Genomic DNA, 17,365 nt, shown 5'->3' with positions numbered 1-17,365 from the left:
GTAATCATTCAATTAAACACGTGTTATATATTACAATGTCTTTGAAATCACAATCTCGTATTTCCATAGATGCTGTGAGGTGAACAACTCTGTCGAGTTCTGCATCTACAGAGGTACGGTAGATGTCCCAATTATCTTTGACGCCGACTTGCTCACGTAGGAATTAATTACTGACTTCTCTTACTTTAAGTTTGCTTGGTGAACATTTTTATTGGTGTTTTGAACTTTTCTCTTTATTAAGGCATTTTTTTCTCAATTGTTGTAACAAATACTGAATATTATTCAATGAATAGGACTGCAACAATAATAAATAATTATTACAGTTAAATTAATATTCTGAATGTGTTATTTATTTGTAATATTTACCTACGTAGATAATTTCGGCGTAGATATTTTAGAATTTGTATGTATTTTGGTTCATGTAAGTTATAAAAAAAATGTTATTTAGGTATTATTCTTGACAAGTTCTCTTTTCTGTTCAATACTTCTTATGAAACTATCAATTACTTACGTTATGATTTTCATAATTTTTATTCAATAAACATAACGCTGGAACCTTTTTTAATAAACGTTTTAATATAACTGTTTCCATGGAACTTTTATTCCATCCATCGAAATCTTCACATACATTTTTCCAATTTTTTTTACTATGCTTAAATTGTTTAAAAATGCAACCTCCTCGTTTGTAACACGTACATTAACAGTTTAACTTAATTAAAAAAAAATTTCGTTCCTTATTTATTTATGCGAGTTTTTTGTACGGCTTCTTTAAGTATAAAGGCACGGTGTAATCGGGACATCTACCCTACTGCCCGGTTAACAGCTCGCGTTCGGTCCCGACCATGCGAGCTTCTAACCGGGGTAAGGTAGCGAATCTATCAATGGTTGACAGGATTTGATGGGGGAACTGTTCGACGAGGAAATCATGCACTGCTGATACCTATATTCAAGTTTTCTATTTTAAGACGACGTTATTCGGACTATCTTTAACCCTCGTCAGACGGCATAGGTACAATTGTAACTTTTGCGTTTTTAAATTGCAATAACATTTTTTCAAGAAGCCGGGGAGGGCTGAAGTTTTATGACATCCCTAAATTTATGGTCTAGATTATATAGACCAAATTTCAGAGAAATTTCTCAACCCCTTTCCGAGGTAGGGGGTCGAGTCGAGGGTTGCATCCATAACAGCGGCATAGGCACAATGGTGCCCCCATATATATTGTATGAAGAAAATGCAAGAAAAAAAGAATGCGATTTTTTTAATGATAATGTTATTTTATTATAAAAAAAGTAAAAAATAGATAATTTACATTATAAAAGAAAATTTGGGATTTTTTTTATATTGATTTTCATTGAGTCTAAATGTTATCAATTTATCGTATAATTTATAACGACAGTGAGAATATTCATATAAAATATGCGACGGTGCAGTTGTGCCTCTGCCGCCTGTTAACGTTGTAAAATTGTGCCGTCTGACGAGGGTTAAAGCTACGGGATGCAGAAATGATTTACAGAATGTGGAGAAGTTATTCTGATCAGGAAAGTCGCAGGAATCCATTGTTACCACTTGCATGGAGATGCAGTGATAAATAGATAACTTGAAAGAATCAGTAGTTCATGACACACTACGAGCGCCGAGCACACAGTGGTTCCAAATCGCTAAAAAGCGGCAAACCCCTCAAAACGTACTTCAATTTAGTCAGAAATCGGTGCTCGAGGGTTTTTGGGGTTGGTGACTACGAATCTGAAATTCAAAAACTTCGAATGGCGAAAACAAAAACAAAATGGCGAATCCAATATGGCGGACGCGTATATCAGAAACATCTCAAATTTGGTCTAAACTTGGTATTCCACAGTTTTCGAGGTCGCTGATTACGAATCTGAAGTTAAAATTGCAAAAAATTAAATGGCGGATCTAATATCACTGGTGTAAACGTTTTCAAGTTAATTTTTGTGAAAATTGATTACTTTCCGATTTTTGACTAAAACGATATAATTGGAACGTCGATTTTAATGCGACGACGATAATTTAAAAACTTTTTTAAAATTTATTTTGAAAATTTTAATTTTTCTGATTCTAGTGAAATAACTCAACATTTCTCCGTTTAGTAGGTCACATAGTTGAAGTATGTTGTCGAAAATAATAAAAGAAAACTATGAATTATAAGCGTTGTTTGAAATAACTAATGCTGTTTTATTCATACACTAAATACACTTGGCACTTTAAATTTAAATATCTTTAAAAAACGCAAATTTCCGCAAATATTCTCAATTGGATATCATACTTGACATGCTACTTTATATCAAGAAATTTGTTACAGCATGACACTCGGTGACACTCATCTTTATTTTCTCTCCGTTTTATTAAAACTTGACTTAGATTTGTGACACGTTGAGAAGGGAATTACAAGGATAAATTCAAAGATATTTTACTTTGTTTCTGTGGAAAGTTTATGTTTATAACACCTACTTTAATGGTAAAGTGTTTCACATATTGATCTTTTCAGATAAACTTTCTCTGACACATTAAACATGCTTCCATTTTCAAGACATTATTAAGGGGTTATACCTAGTCAGGTGGCCGAAAAGAGGTGAATGTTTGTGAACTTTTTTTAAAAAAGCGGAAGCATATATTGTTACAGAACATTTAGCACTTGAAAGAGCAATTATATAAAAAAAAAATTAAACAAAATTTGTTCCTGATTTCTCCATATTTTTTGCTTCTCGAGGAATCAGAAATGAGATCATATTTCTGGAGAATTTTTGAGAATTCTCGAGAAATTGAAAAAAATATTGCAAAAAATATATTTTTGGAATAATGTTGATAATATTTATCAAAAACACAAGAAAACTTTAACTAAATGATTGTTCCGGTCTAATTTATACAAAACTTGTGTAAATGAAAAATAGATATTAAATATAATTGGTAAATTTATTTATTTAATACAAAATTTGTACAAAGCGAAACATTACTTATTGGTTTTAAAATTTATTTTTAAATAGCACAATGCGTCTAATGTAGCGTCGGCGAATCTATTTCTTTTTTGTGGCAAAATCTGTTACTGTTATATTTTGACGTTTTATATTTATATCTATCTGGGCTGTTAAATGAAAAATGCGTCTTTTGACCCTTTTGGATGTGTTTATACGTTCGCGATTAACTAGTAATACATTCATTTACGAAAATAAATGAGATTTATAATAATTTTCCTAGATTTAAGTTTCTCGAGAAATTATAGTATTTCTCGAGAAATAAGAAATAAGCAACTACAAAATTTCTCGAGAAGGAACACTACTCATGGTGTCCTCCCCTTTTAAGCTAAGCTAAACTAACAAGGGAAGATCCCGAAGTCGAAAATTCAAAAAATTCTGAAACTTTGTGAATATGCAGGGGATTTCCTCCTGATTACAACGCAATTTTTGTTTGCTCCCCAAATTCACTCGAAAGGGGTGGAATTAAAGCACGTAAAAAATATTTCGGGTTTGATGCGTAATATACAAAGCAAATTGCAAAACCGGGTCATTTATGTATACCTAATAGTCTAAAAATAATGTACGTAATGGCAGAATTATTTAACTACCTAGAAAATAAAAAATCAGCTGTGAAAAATAACTTTTGTCGTACGGAAAACCAGCGTAAACGTTGAACGTCTTAAAACTCTGGTAATACTGAAGAAAAAAAAACGTCACCGGAATTCATTGCTCGGGACTATAGTATTTATTTCTCCATCGATAGTGCAGTTAACTAACATTAGAAGCGAGATCTAGCTTTGGCCGGTACTATGCTATCCGGTACTGTAGGACTTTCCCCTAGAGTAAAGGACCCAATTACTGACACCTAACCAAATGCTGTCACTTTAAGCTATTTTACTTAAAATAACGAATAAATAAACTATAGTATATAATCTATACTTAAGGTGACAGTAATTGGTTAGGTGTCAGTAATTGGGTCCTTTACCCTAGGGGAAAGTCCTACGTTTATAGTATAGATTATAGGTTGAATTATATAATTTTTTTGTGTATGGCTTTACAACGTTTATTTATTCGTTATTTTAAGTAAAATAGCTTAAGGTGACAGTAATTGGTTTGGTGTCAGTAATTGGTTAGGTGTCAGTAATTGGGTCCTTTACCCTAGGGGAAAGTCGTACACCTATAGTATAGATTATAGGTTGAATTACATAATTCTTTTTGTGTATGACTTTACAACGTTTATTTATTCGTTATTTTAAGTAAAATAGCTTAAGGTGACAGTAATTGGTTAGCTCTCAGTAATTGGGTCCTTCACCCTACCTATATATACTGCCATTTTTAATACTCCAATACTGAACAACGCAATGAAATCACATTAAAAGATTATTCTACTGAGACGCAGATACTGAAATCTCTGACAACCAGACATATGTTTTATTTATTAAATATATTTTACTTGTATAATTAAATATTCTCAAAAGTCCACCGCAGAGTATTTACATTGCCTTTGGGATCACCATGTACATATAACTCGATTACGACACTAAATCTATGACTGTCCACTTGCTATGGGGAGAAATTGTCCTATCCCGTATAACTCTAGGCATTCCAGCTGATATAGTATTATTTTATACACTTTTAATTATAACATATTTAGAAGTATGTATGTACATACCACTATTTTGCACCAGTAGCATTATATTGCACCTGAAAATATTACAAATTCACCTACATTAAACCTAATGAAATTTATATTGCAGCTAACCGTAGTCTCAAGTACCTACGTATCTGGAAAACCCTAGATCTCACATGTAGGGGGAGAGACTTGACCATACGGGAGAGTTGAGTCACTTCAAATATCTGTTTTAAATTTCGCGGTAGGCGGGCGGTTGTCAAGCCATAGCGTGCGAATTCTTTACCGTTACCATGTCATGTAACAAAATGGCGATCGGTAGTCCGCTTTAGCTGTGAGTCAGGGAAACGTGTTTCCTCGTGTTCAGAGTGAAATGCAAAGTAAAAGCTCAATTAAAATATATAAGATAATTATTGTAATGTCTAAAGTTTGTGGCTACTTATTATAAACTAAAGCAAATTGTTGTTTTTTTCATTTGTTCCCGAGTTACTAGAGTATGGCCAAATCTCCCCAAATGGTATATCCCTCAAATTATAGTCTGATAACACGACTTTACTGTGACATAAATATAAAATCGATGCATCTCATACCCTAGATTTCATAGACCGAAAAGTAAAAGGTGGTTCAACTCTCCCGGACTCCCCCTACATGTAGTACCTATGTATGTATGCATCCAAACTGTCTCAGCCGCCTAGGTGTGAAAACACGTGAATCTCAAACAAAGAGAAACAAACTTCTCAAGAAAGAAACGAAAAATGATTTATCAATCTAATTAATAATACTTGTGAAGTGCTGTTAACATTAAGAGAAATTATTCCAACAATTTTTTTTAGAAACGTAGTATTGAAGATAGGACGATTTTTTATAATTTGCATTCAATTATTTTTCAATTAATGCCTATGTCAAATGCGATATGTCACGATCGAGACCTGAGTCATGATTTATACTAAATGGATCAAAAGTGTTTGTTGGAAAACCGATAAACGAGGTACATACTCACATAAGTATAAATACTAATAGCCGAGTTACAGCTTCCATTCATCGGAAGCTCCAAATCGATTGAATGGCTGTTGGTGACACGACGCGACGATTCTTTCGTCGACTTGGTGACGCGATTGTCGGGAACACGCGTCAACGGTCTCCCGCCTGCTCTCAAAAATAGACTCGCAATTTCCGCCTCTCCATACTTTGTATCAGTAAATATTTTCGAGCGGAGCACGACTCCGTCGCGAGCTTATTCAGTAATCACCGTCGCTTCAAGCCCATACACTACTTAGGTATATCGGATATACCTACGGTACATACTAATTCACGAAGGAACGCTTCGCGCTGATCTTGGCTTCCTGGGTGTCGAGTTACGTTTCTGCTGAACGCAATCAGACTGATATCTGATTACCGATAGCGTTTCTAAATTTGTGTAAATTGACCTGACAAAAAGATCTTTCCATGCCCAGTGGCGGATTTAACAGGACGGCTGTTGAGCAGTTGCCACCTATGCCCCTGCACAGAAGGCCCCCGCAGGGCCCCATTACCCCCAAAAAAGTATGATTAGGTATAGGTATCTACACACTATATTTTTTTTTCTGTACTACTACAATTGGCCCGATTTTAGTAAACTACCTCTTCATTTTCACGAAAAATGGGCCCCTGCCCAGAAGGCCCCCTAGGACCTTATCTTAAACACAAATTATGATTTTAACCAAGCACTATATTTTTTTCTGAACTACTACACTTAGCCCGTGTTTAGTAAACTACCTCTTCATTTTCCCGAAAAATGGGTCCCTGCCCAGAAGGTCCCCTAGGGCCTATCTTAAACAAAAATTATGATTTTAACCAAACACTATATTTTCTTCTATACTACTACACTTAGCCCGTTTTTAGTAAACCACCTCTTCATTTTCCCGAAAAATGGGCCCCTGCCCAGAAGGCCCCCTAGGACCCTATCTTAAAAAAGAAATTATGATTTTAACCAAACACTATATTTTGTTCTGTACTATTACACTTGGCCCGTTTTTAGTAAACCACCTCTTCATTTTCCCGAAAAATGGGCCCCTGCCCAGAAGGCCCCCTAGGACCCTATCTTAAAAAAGAAATTATGATTTTAACCAAACACTATATTTTGTTCTGTACTACTACACTTGGCCCGTTTTTAGTAAACTACCTCTTCATTTTCCCGAAGAATGGGCCCCTGCCCAGAAGGCCCCCTAGGGCCCTATCTTAAACAAAAATTATGATTTTAACCAAACACTATATTTTGTTCTGTACTACTACACTTAGCCCCTTTTTAGTAAACTACCTTTTCATTTTCCCCCAAAAATGGGCCCCTCAGAACGTTTGCCATCTGGGCCTTTTTTCTTAAATCCGCCACTGTCCATTCCCCTCGTAATTAATTGTCAAAATGTTATACAGAGAATTGAAACTAATGTTCCTGCATTATTGCATTGAACGTAAATTTGTCTCGATGAATAACTTTAACGAGTAACAATTGAACGAACCTTGAATACCTCCTTTATTGTAAAGAAAATTATTTAAGTTTATGCCCATGCTCATAGGTTTTGCTAAAAAATGTAAATTGAAATTTTTAGCAAGTTTCAAAAATGGTACGATGAAAATTTAGATTATTGGATACAAGTTATTTGCATATGTACATGTGCAGGAAGACTGAAAACCCCATTGAAATTAGAATTTATAAATATTTAATTACTGTTTCTTCGCGCACTGTAAATTATATACGCTAGACTGCTATATTACCCACACTGTTACCTTCCATTACATTGTTGCAATCAAACGTGTCGTAAGACTGTGGTCGCGCATTAAATGTGACGCATAACAAGGAAAGAGTTAAATATTTTATTTTACGCCTACGCGTACTCAAATTCTAAAGAGTGACACTTAAAAATGAAGCAATATTTGAATGAAACGCGTTTTGTGTTGTAGAGGTAATTAATTACAATAAACACTCGACGAACGGAGCTGGCGGCGGGTGTACGACGCGTTGCGGACACTATTCCGTGCGGCTAATGCCGCGAGTGAGAAAACCCAACAGTGAGCGAGAAGGAACGAAACAGTTGACACGAAGTAGCCGTCGACTCTTTTGTTCCCTCGCGCTCGATCACGGGTTCTCTCCCTCTCGATCAAAGGATTCCAAGAAATGGTGGGGATAGCCACCGGGCGGACTACACATGGTAAAAACGGGGCTATAACGAGGATTTAGTGTAGTCCTAAATTTGTAAGATAGTCAGACCGTAAACTGTACAGTGTCGTTTATGTCTTAAAAATGTATTTCATAATTTCAATGCGTATAAAGATTTGAACAATCTCTAGTTTATACTTTCAACACTTTTCCATAAATTGCAATTATCCCAGGCAGAAAAGTTGAGAAAATATTTTTCTATACTGTTACATGGCTGCACTACGGTATGACCAATCACCGTAATGAACCGAAATTTTGAGGGGTCGGGCGGGAGGGAGAGAGGATTTTATTTAATTTTAAGCATTGCAACAAATTAGAGTATATATTGAGCTATATCAATTAACTGAAATTAAATTATTAAAATTTTACCACCCCCACTTTAGGAAATAAATTAAATTTGTGAAAATCCAGGAACCCCTTTGCCCTTCAGAAACCAGATTCTTAGATTTTCAAATTTTTAATTTTATTGTTTACTTTTAAGCATTGCAACAAATTAGAGTATATATTGAACTATATCAAACACCCACAAAAATTATAAATTTGTATCTAATCTTATTCATAATCTTTGTAAAATTATAGTAGAAGGGTTTCTTTATTGTAATAATAATAATAATAATAATAATATACAATTTTAGCTTCGGGTATTTGTTAGTTTCGGAAATATTAATAAAAACTTTCAGCATAATACATTGAATTCTACCTATACAGACGTTACTAACGCAATTATCTTCTTGTTGGGGGCAGGGGGGGGGGCGCTAGCGGGCGCGTAAAGCATGGTAGCGAAACACTGTGAGTTTGAGGATACTAAAAATGAGACAACAGTTACAAGCATTGCGCGATGAGGTCAATATCGCTATTGTATAATCGGCTGCGAAATAGTTGACGGTGACGAGAAGATGATTGTATTAGTAATGTCTGTATAGGCAGATTTCAATGTATTATGCCGAAAGTTTTTTATTAACATCTCAAAAACTAACAAATACCCGAAGCTAAAATTTTATAATAGGGGTCCTCTTCCCCTCCCTCCAGGGTTGCCACCTCCCCGGTTTTGGCCCGGAAACTCAGGGTTTTGATGCAAATCTCCGGGCTCCGATTTTACTGGAAAAATCTCCGGGTTGCAGACATAAATGAGATAACAAGAAATTGTGGTATTACAGAATGGTATCAATTTTATATATAATAAAAATTATTAATTAAAAAAACATTTGTAAATTAATACTTGTAAATTACAATACTTGTAAATTCTGAATGGTTTGAGCTTAAAATAATTGCACATCTGTTTTCCGGATATTCGGGAACAAAACTTTTTTGCTTTTTCCATCTTCGGGTTTATATTCGAATTTCCTGGTTAGAATGTGTGGCACTCCGGGATTAATATAGTGATAAGGTGGCAACCTTACCTCCCTCCCAACTCCTCAAAATTTCAGTTCATTATGATGGTTGGGTCATACCATAGTATATCCAACATTTACAGCAAAGTAATTGATAGTGTATAAACCGTACAACTCTGCTACATACCAGATATGTAGATATTAACAGGTTTAGGTTTTCTAAAAATTATGATGTTTTGCATACATAAATGAGACATTTTTATGAGTTCTTGAAATTCCAGTGGAGAAGCACATCTGTATGTACATATAAGAAAACCCGTATACCATTATGTATACACATCTGAGAGAATTATTTTTCTATTTTCTATAGCAAATATTTAAATTGTATACAATTACAAAAGAGGATGCTCAGACAAAAATGTCCCGTCTGTGCAGTACAGCGGATAATTGTTAAAGGTTAGATATATATTTAAGAAAAGGTATAATACAGTTAATAATGCACATGGTTAAATGTTAAGCAAAGTATCAAATAAAAATCACACATGTTATTCGTCTCGTGTCGTGAACTATAGGTACTACTATACCACAAAGTACGGTCACCTTATACCTCAAACCGTGAACCACACGCATTCATACAGTTCGATGGCAGTGCCACTAGATGGCAGTGCCCATTGCTGTGTTTTTCGTTCTCCAACAATAATTAATAATACTCCAATAAAACTTGAAGCTTTGTGTTGTAGAAATAAAGTTCCATTCAAATGAAACATGGCTTTATTTGTTGCAGACATAATTCTGTCACTTTAATTCTATATTAAGTTTTAATGAAAGTAGTTTAAGTTAAACTTTGAATAAAACTTAGAGTTACGTTCAGAGAACGTTAAAATAACGTTTAATTGAGACTTGAAATTTGGATAGAACTAAGCCTTTGCATATTGAGTAGTAATTAAACGAAACTTTATATTTCATTCCACAATTTAGGAAAATAGCAGAGCTACACGGAGGAAAATCACGCGGCAGTTTAAGAGTCAAGCGATTTTCTGCCTCAAAATGCGTAAAACGGCGCTTGAGCAAAACGGCCGTCGCGGAGCTAGCGCTACAGCTAAATTCATTTCGCGCATCCACAGCACGAAAGTAAGCAGTAGGTATGTACATGTCGGGTCTGAAGTTCAGCCGAACGAACTCTACGCCCATGAATCACGAAAAACCGTCGATGATCGGTAGGTGACGCGACGACGCCAGTATATTCCTGCGATAAAAAATTTGCACGAATCAACGCGATGTTGCGAAACCCAATAAATCTCTGTAGAAAAAAAAAAAACACTTTCCGAAGAACGCGGCAGCTGCGTTAAGATGCACGTGCGCGGGGCTTGCCCGTTCAACGCGCTCCTTTGACGATGCGTTCCACGAACTGTTTACGATATTTCGGCTTCGCAAGTTATACGTTGCGGTTTACGCAAAGCTGATCGACGCCATAATATTTGTTGCAGTATCGTCGATAAAAAATGTCGATAACCCATGTCCGCGGACAAAGCGCAGTAACAGCGTCATCGCGGTAACCTGTCTTAAAGCGAACCTCATGTCGGTTGTGTCATTGAACGACTTACGGAGAAAGCTTATTAGAAAAAAACAAAAGGAATGATAAAATATTAAACACGAATTTATATGAACAATTGCGTCACCATTAAATTCACGTTACTTCGCCGAAAAATAGAAAATATTTTCACGCATCGTTTGCGCACGCGTTGAATACATGCGCGTGTTAAATACAACGCGGCACACACACGGGTACACTCGCGCAGGCGGGCGGGCGCGCGCGCGCTGGCAAACAGGCGTGCGATTTACGAAGAGAGCCACAAGCAGAAATCATTTGTACCAACATTCGACCTTACTAATTCGTAATTTACTAATTCTATAATTAACGTAACTTCAAATGATTGCGATACAACGTCCACATCGTTTCCAATGATTACTTATCGTTTATGTTTTTAAACGCAACAAAACGATCGAAGTGGAGCGCTTAAAAGGAAGTGAGTTCTACGTAGAGATTTTTAACACTATTCCCACCGTCTTTAGCACAACTTATATTTTTTAACATAGAATGAAGATAATAGCCAATTTGACAGTATAAAAATATAGTTTCTTTTATTCAGAAGTATATCATGTACATACGTATATTTAAGGAAAAGTCGTGAAGTTTAAAGGTGATTACGTTTTATACAGGAAATTCTAATCGAAATTTTAAAAATTTGACCGGTCATGGTAGGAATAGTGTTAAGAAGAACATGCGTCCAGTGTTGTTAAACCCTACTGTAAAAAATGTCTGCCCGGTTTTCCTAAACGATGATGAGCAGAATACTCGCGTAAAGGTGCGGTTAAGCATGTGCAACAGCGCGCACCGCGCGCCGAACGCTAAGAATTTCCTACGGTACGAGGTCCTACGTTGCGGGCCGACCATAAAAATCCACCCTTGTAATGGTGTTCCGTAGCGCGCATCGCACATGTTTAACCGCACCTTTACGACAGCGTCTAAGAATCTTGAAAACGCCCTCCAAAAAATAACGATTCCGTAGGGGTGCGTGCGCAGTCGCGAGTAGCGCGAACCGCCAGAACCAAAGAAACGTTACAGTGCCGCCTATAGGTTACGAAAGTGGGCTTACCTTTGAACGTATTTCGGACGAGAGTCATGCTCATATTCGCGTGAGCGCGAGCCAGTGCTCCCCGAGGTACGTCTTGCGTATGTTCGACGATTCCGCCAGGTTGAGTGCCTCGGCAGCCGCAGCGCGTTCAGTGATACCGTTCAAGAGTTCGTCCAACGTGATCTGTGACGTTTTAAGGTACAGCGTCGCATGGTTGCACTCGTCCTCCCCGTTTCTCTTCCCAATCGTTTGATAAATACGTGGCCGGGTACGGTACGAAGGTAACGATAACCAACCGCCCGTTCCAGGGTCGGAGAGGCGTAGACACGAATTACGTGCCGCTGGACGTTCGATCGCGACCACGATGACGATTCAATTGGACGACGAAGGGAGAAAGTGGTCGGCCGCGACACGTTGCCAGTTCCGAACGGCAGGACGAAATTCTTCAGGTCGGAATTCCTCGGGACGTTCCAGTGCCTGGCTGCTGATTGCGCGGGGAGATCGAGCGAGTGTGCCACTGTTGCGTCTTCTTGCTCACCGATGATCGTCCCTCGGCTCCGGATGTCCACGCACCCGGGAACGTGCAACCGAAAGGCCGGACAGCCAGCAGTAACGCGAACCAACACTGGCCGCGGCGAACATTAAAAACAGCCGTGTCACTCGCGCACACGACGAGTTCAACGAAACACGGGAACGTTGGTCACGTTTCTTCTTCGATATAAAATAGATGAACGAGCCAAGTCTTTCACGAAGGAGAGGAAGAGAGAGAGAGAGAGAGAGAAAGAGAAGAGGTGGAATGATAACAGGGAGAGGGAGGTGAGAGGTGGAGAACAGAGGGTCAACCAAGAAACGAGGGAATGAGAGCGGTTATGTGCAGACGACGACAGGAGAAATTCCAGCGGGTGGCAGCGCTGAGGTCCACAGATAGTTCGGTCCGTTCCTTCGTTCCTCTCGTCCGATAAGTGACGATTCCACGAGCACGACGACGATTCGAGAGGACCGACTGGGTGGGACACCGTCTGAGATCCGTTTGAGTTTTCACGTCCGTTGCTGGTATTCCAGGATGACCAGTACGAGAGAGAATATCGAGAGATTCGGAGGATTGTTCAGAGAAACTGGGTAACGAATCGGCCTTGTTTGTCGGGCAGCGAAATACGCCCCGCTTGCACATACATTCGTTGGATTCTGAGTGATTCGTCTGAAAGGCGGCTTAAATTCCCGTCTGCCACAAAGGGTCTTGCTGACAGTCTCCCTCGTGTCGGTCCGCTTCTTCTCTAGCTTGGTCTTTAAACGACCGTCCGACGTCTCGTCTCGCCTCGTATCCGTCGAAGCGTGCGTAAGTATATATCGGGGAACGAATTATACGATGCGGTGCACTGGCGACTTCCCAACTAATCACACTATACACTCTCGCGTGAACCGGGATAAAAGAAAGGAACGCCGAAAAAGAGAGGAAGACAACGCGCACCGGTTATATCCTTGGAAACGGGCCGTATAGAAAGCGATACGCTGCTCTTCTTCTGCCGCCTCCTCCACCTCCTCCGCCGCCTTCTCCTTCTTCTCTGCCGATTCTTTTCATTCGCGGTACACGTTCTCGCACGCACAGAAGCAAACACACTTAAGGAGGCAAGCCGGAGGGAAAGAATAGCGGGGAAAATAGACGGAGAGAAGAAAGGAACGAGGGAAGTGCGACGGTATCGGGAGCCGATGCTAGGGCATCGCAGAGAGCGGACAAGGCAGAAATGTCGGTGTTACTACCAGCTTGAAGTAGCAAGCACCGGTAAAACACGGTCCTAACTAACACACATGGAGACAGATTGGGGACTGCTGCTTCGGAGTTTACTATAGGATGGGACGGATGGTGATGGCGGCCGTAGCGGAGCAGCCACCGCCCCCATGCTCCTTCTCTCTCCCTTCATCTCCCTTGCCTTCTTCGACCACCCCCACCACAGCTCCCCACCGCTTCTTCCCACCATTCTCTGTCTCCCCCCGTAACCGTTCCAACCGTTCTCCTGCTCTCCCCCTCTATGCGTTATGACGGACACGCTGGAACCCCCCTCCACACCTCCAACTTATCCCCTTTCTCACCCACTCTCGCCCCCTCTCCGCATCCCCACCCTCTTGCTATAGCCTTCGCAGGCTGCTAGCCTTCCCTGGGCTACGAGATGTTATCCTCGAGCGATTCGTGCGAACTATATATTCGTCTATACCCGTGTCGTCGCCACATCCCCTACCTGCGTCGCATCTCGGCGTGTGCGTCGGCCGCAATCAAGGTCAGGAGCGTAGCTAACGGTGCGGGCGCCCTGTACGCTATCGATCTCCTGCTACGGAATATCCACGAAACACGAACGGGGTGCTGCCGGTAGCCGGAGACGCCGCGCCACGCCGCGCCCCGCCGGAGACGACGCACGGCCGCACTTGGCGTTGTTGTTTCCAGTAATAGCGGTTTATGGATCGCGGCAGAGCTCCTTATCGTGGCGCATTCGTTTACCGGAAACTCGGTATCTTTTAGGCCCATTGGCTCACTCGCGTGATTGCCTTGCTATTTATCTGTCCAAAGGAAGGATGCGTGCTGCGTCGATACTGTATTTACTTCTATGGTTTCCTCTTCACGTGTGGCGTGCAGCATTCTCCAAGTCCTGCTCCAATAAATTTCCTTCCCGCTTGTTCTACCTCTATTAACATTTCTGCTTCAGATCCTGCAAGCATGTTTCAGTACCGCACGTTTCAATGGTAATAATAATTCAATGCAGATGATTGCAAAGTGGTGAAAATATAATTAACGGGTAGCAAGTTTAGAATTTTTTTTTCATCGATATAAACCCCTGATTTACCGAACTCATTGCTCTATATAATTTCATGGGTATAAAAGATCTTGCATGGTACTTTGCAATAACAACGCACGATTCGAATACCTTGAACTCGGGGGGTGAGATAACGTTCCGTAGCGCGTGCGGTTATCTTCATTCATTCCCTTGACTTTTCACCGCCATGAGGTATGTAATGCATTCGGAGTAGAGAAAAAGCTTTTATTTGCGTTGCAACCTACGTTGCCGGCGGCGCGCGCATCGGTATCAACAAAATTTTCCATTCGGTCGTCTCCTGCCTGGCGGAAATAGTAATAACGATAAATAAACCGAGGGTTGCGAGAACGTTAACGCGACTTTATTGCCAAATAGGTAAACCGTTCGGAACATTTCATTCCATCCGGTTTGGTAAATAAATCAATTATCTCTGCACTCCAAGTTATTGACTAAACATTGCTATTTTCTTAACTATTCGTTACAACGGCAAAAGTCATTCTTCTCGTATTATTTCATCAACACTCTACGGCTCGTCGATAGGCTGCGTCTCGTTTACGAGTTACCGTCTCCTACAGGCAACGCGAATAAATGCCAGCCACATATGTATATACATAGCCACAAGAACGAGATGACAGAGGAATGCGGGTGTATGTATGGAGCGCAGAGAGAGGCAAGGTAGCTTATCGTCGGAAACGACGATATTGACGGCTAATGTACTTACAGCCGGGACGAAAGCAGAGAAGGCAAGCAGTGGCGGCAGTATCCGATACTATTATTAGTGTGCAGCTGCCTGCGAATTACTGAATGAAAGGGAAGGACCGCTTCGAAACAATGTCCGAAAGAGATGGGAACGCGCTGCTTCGCTCAGCGAGAGACATCGAACGATTATTTAGGGGCAGGCGTATGAACGTAGGTATGTATGCACATTGGATGAATGTCTGATGGGGCATCGTGTCAGCACGAGTGTTGTTGATTCGTAAATTAACACGAACTTGTTCTTACTATTCTCGCCGAATAGATTCAATGGAACCTGAAAGTTGCAACAATTGAGGGCGTTACAGAGGATATACGTTATCAGGTCTATGGAAGTTGGTCATTTTAACACGGTAATACTAGGGCTGGGACTATTTGTCGAATTTTTCGGTATTCGAATATTCGAATACTTCAGTTGCTCAATTATTTGGCGAATATAATTCGAATATCCAAGTATTCGATACTATTCGAGTATCCAAGTATTCGAATACTATTCGAGTATCCAAGTATTCGAATACTATTCGAGCATCCAAGTATTCGAATACTATTCGAGTATCCAAGTATTCGAATACTATTCGAGTATCCAAGTATTCGAATACTATTCGAGTATCCAAGTATTCGAATACTATTCGAGCATCCAAGTATTCGAATACTATTCGAGCATCCAAGTATTCGAATACTATTCGAGCATCCAAGTATTCGAATACTATTCGAGTATCCAAGTATTCGAATACTATTCGAGTATCTAAGTATTCGAATACTATTCGAGAATCCAAGTATTCGAATACTGATGTATTCGAATAGTATGGTGTATTATAAATCAAGTTCTTTAGGTTCATTTGTTAGAGGGAAATCTTGTAAGCTAATTTTGACCCACTTCACACCATACTATTCGAATACATCAGTATTTGAATAGTATTCAAATAATAACATTCGAATGCTCAAATATTCGAAGTTTATTCGTAGCATTCGAATACTTGTGAAATATTCGAATATTAAATTATTCGAATAGTCCCAGCCCTAGATAATACCAAGTTTTATACGATTTATTGCGATCCCATAGTAGAATATATGTAACGAAATCATTTCTCGTACGAGATGATATTGTTTTGGAAACTTGTGTATCATGCCCTCGAACTTACATATCGAGTTACAGAAGCCCGAGTTATTTAGCGTCACCCACCTCACTCCCAATGCGAGCAAAAAGCCTAACTGAATCTTCTTTGACGAGTATAAACGTTGATTCACGCATGAGCAGAGAATTGGCAGGAAAATTAATTTGTGAGGTAGTAATATAGTCCGTTTAGTATCGAAACAGGTGAAAGAATTACCGTATACGTTTCGCGTATTCTTTATGCGCGATGCAATGCTTAGAATACTTTCAGGAAAGAATCTGCTTTTATTATCGGATCTTTAAGGTGAATTATTAATTCAGTTACAGTAGAATTTCGATAATCCGGCATGCTCGGGACATAGGCAGTGCCGGATTATTGGATTAGATCTGTAATACGGTAAACACGAAGAAAATAATTGGTGAAAAGACCATAAATAATATATTAATGTAATCCATTAACAAAAATAATATATACATATCAATTACACAATTATATTTTAATCGTAATTTGTAATTAGATGATATTTTGTCTAACTCTGCCAACACTGTTTAAAAGATTATTAATATATATATAAAGTTACACACATACACACATAGTTTTAAATTATATATACATATCTATCTCTACATATTGTATATATAGAGTATATATAGAGAGAGCTATATATAATTTTAAACTATTATATATTAGAATTTAAATTAATAATTTAAATCAGAGACAGTAAATATTTCATCAACTCGTTCATACAAGCCTTCAATAAAAAGACAAATTATTATGCTACCTTTGTACAGTCAAAATATTGCAGCCACTTAAATAATTCATTGGGCAGAGCAGACCTTAAATTATAAAACAAAAAGACATGTTTTTGATAAACAGGTGAATATTTTAAATTTGCCAAATTCCTTTAACTTATTATTCCATCTAAAATAA

The 17,365-nt window shown here is 38.9% G+C and overlaps 1 protein-coding gene across 1 annotated transcript in view; it reads right to left on the bottom strand.

Moving 5' to 3' along the window:
• Zfh1 (Zn finger homeodomain 1) overlaps window positions 1-14,082 on the bottom strand; it is a 92,743-nt gene extending 78,661 nt beyond the window's left edge. Inside the window, exon 1 of the mRNA XM_076817020.1 lies at window positions 11,785-14,082. Within this exon, the coding sequence (XP_076673135.1) occupies window positions 11,785-11,818 (34 nt within the window). The 5' untranslated portion in view covers window positions 11,819-14,082. The remainder of the gene's footprint in view (window positions 1-11,784) is intronic.
• Between the last annotated feature and the right edge of the window lie 3,283 nt (window positions 14,083-17,365).

The sequence above is a fragment of the Andrena cerasifolii genome, chromosome 7 (assembly GCF_050908995.1).
Source record: "Andrena cerasifolii isolate SP2316 chromosome 7, iyAndCera1_principal, whole genome shotgun sequence".
In the NCBI taxonomy this organism is placed as follows: Eukaryota; Metazoa; Arthropoda; class Insecta; order Hymenoptera; family Andrenidae; genus Andrena; species Andrena cerasifolii.
Note: the sequence above shows the minus strand (reverse complement) of the source record. Positions and strands in the feature narration are given on the sequence as shown.